Here is a 2,122-nt window from a genome sequence, read left to right as displayed (position 1 = left end):
GCGGTCTAGATCTCCCTTTCCGGGATCGGTGTAAGTCTGCTCCCAACGCCTTCAACCCTGGTACGCATCGTACAGAGTGTGTGCACCGGGGTATTATTCCTTCTTATTATGTCGCTCCAGGTGGTCTTACGATCTTAAGAAGAGACAACGCATTCCATCCCAGTCGCCTCGTCTACTTCTCTTTTATACCAATCCAATCCCATCTCCCTCCTACCCCACGCCTTCGAAACCCTCAGACACCATATAACTACTTAGCCATCTCCATCCCCAGCGCAATCCCGGCCAAATAAACCAACCACCCATCAACTCCTCCCTCAGCAAGGACCAAAGAAATATTTCAATCAAAAAATAAATAAAACCAATCCACAATGGCAGACCCCCGCTCGACATCCTTACGTGCCCTTCGCCTCCTAGCCGCCCAGCAACATGGCCCAATCCCTTTCTCGGCCCTTGCCTCCATGGCGCCCTTCCGCCGCTCGCTACATATCACGGGTGCATTCTCCGCCCAAACCGCCCGCGGACCCGACATCACGGCCATCTACCGCTCGCGCGGCATGTGCGACCTGCGTGCGGAATGCGAGAGGAGGAATCTTAGGAGTGCGGGGAGTAAGGCGGAGGTATGCTTTTTTTTTTTTCCCCTTTTGTAGATATATTTCTATTTGTTTAAGCAAGCAAGGAACATGTATAGCTTACTTAGATATATAAAACTGTATAGCTCGTGGACCGGCTGGCGAACCATGACGTTCTCCAATCTCGCGCGTTTAGCATTGCGATGAGGAAGATTCATAGTCGCGCTGCGGAAACGGGAAGGTATGTTCTAGCAAACCACCCCCAACTCCCAACAAAGTATTAAATAATCAAATAAACTAACAAACCCCCTCCCCAAATAGCTCATCCCGGCCCCTCAACACCTCCCGCGCCCAAAAATACGTCAACGACTCCTCAACCATCGACTTCGTCTACATGCCCCAGGACATCGACCCCTTCCCCTCCGCCTCCGCCATAAACGGCACCCCCATCCCCGTCCTCCCAGACGATTACTCCCACTACCAACTCACCACCAACGGCGACACCACCAGCGCCATGAAACCCCAGATCTACACCGTCTCCGGCGACTACGATGCCTCGTTACCTGCCAGCGGGAACGGCAGGGGTGCTCCTGTTGCTGCTGGTGGCGGCGCAAGCGCGATGAGCGAGGTCGTCGATAATCATGCGGTGGAGTTTGATCCGTTTGAGCTTACGGAGACGGTGAGGCGGGCGCGGGAGGGGGAGGCGCTGGTGAGGGAGCGGGCGGCGATGGCGGACGGGACGGTTAAGGGGGTTGCGGCGCAGTTTTGGAAAGGGGTCGTGGAGGATGTGTGGGGGAATGGGGGGAGGGGGCTTGAGGGGCGGAGGTAGTGGGACTTTGAGTGGTTTGTGAGTTGGGGGAGTGTCGTTATTGGTAAGAGAGAGACATGACATGGTCCTGTCTTTCTTCCTTCTATTTCATTTCATCTGCACTTTTTTTAATCTTATATTTTATTTTTTTTCTTTTTGTTTTTTGTTTCATTGAGATGCAGAGACACTGTAAAGTATGTGTGGTACAGTGTATAGATGTAGCTTTAGTTCAGCTTGACATGGTGAATATGCTTTTTTAATAACTAGTCATTCTTTTTTATATGTACACAGTACACCTTTCTATAGTTATTATTGTTCTCTTGACTCTTTTAAATATATTTCATACTGTACATTTTGCATTGCATCACATGTTCTCACATCATCTTTTTCTTTGTCTTTCATTCTAAGATAGCAATGAATGTGCAAATGCATGCAATGAAAAGCAGGCAGCTTAATATAAATTTATTGAAGTCTTGAGCATTGTGTGAACTACACCTGAGATATATGTCGGATTCCCTCTACGGGCCGACCGCTTCCGCCTAAGCGAGGTGTTCGCCGATCGCTTGGCGAACGCCTAACACACATAAAAAGCCGCACAATAGCTAGATCTTAATAATATAACCAACTACTCTACCATATCACCTTCATCAGGTTATGTCTCTTCTTGCACATAAGAATCTGCTAATTCTTTTAACAAAAAATCAAATTCTTACACTTCATGCTTAAATTGAAGACTCAATTGCAT

At 48.6% G+C, this 2,122-nt stretch overlaps 1 protein-coding gene across 1 annotated transcript; it reads left to right on the top strand.

The window, feature by feature from the left end:
• On the top strand, positions 1-1,917 carry BDBG_05349 (uncharacterized protein). Its single transcript, XM_002623795.2, has 3 exons — positions 1-617; positions 716-810; positions 891-1,917. Exons 1-3 carry the CDS (start codon positions 369-371, stop codon positions 1,396-1,398), a joined length of 852 nt encoding a protein of 283 aa, XP_002623841.1. The 5' UTR covers positions 1-368; the 3' UTR covers positions 1,399-1,917.
• Positions 1,918-2,122: the final 205 nt, after the last annotated feature.

Source organism: Blastomyces gilchristii, assembly GCF_000003855.2.
Source record: "Blastomyces gilchristii SLH14081 genomic scaffold supercont1.11, whole genome shotgun sequence".
Taxonomy (NCBI): domain Eukaryota; kingdom Fungi; phylum Ascomycota; class Eurotiomycetes; order Onygenales; family Ajellomycetaceae; genus Blastomyces; species Blastomyces gilchristii.
This window is presented reverse-complemented; position numbering and strand designations above follow the sequence as displayed.

Bases quoted from the DNA above. Each gene is read 5' to 3' on its own strand.
- BDBG_05349 (XM_002623795.2), top strand. From the start codon at position 369: ATGGCAGACCCCCGCTCGACATCCTTACGTGCCCTTCGCCTCCTAGCC. The intron at 618-715 runs GTATGCTTTTTT...AAAACTGTATAG, and splicing joins GTGCGGGGAGTAAGGCGGAG to CTCGTGGACCGGCTGGCGAA. The intron at 811-890 runs GTATGTTCTAGC...CTCCCCAAATAG, and splicing joins CGCGCTGCGGAAACGGGAAG to CTCATCCCGGCCCCTCAACA.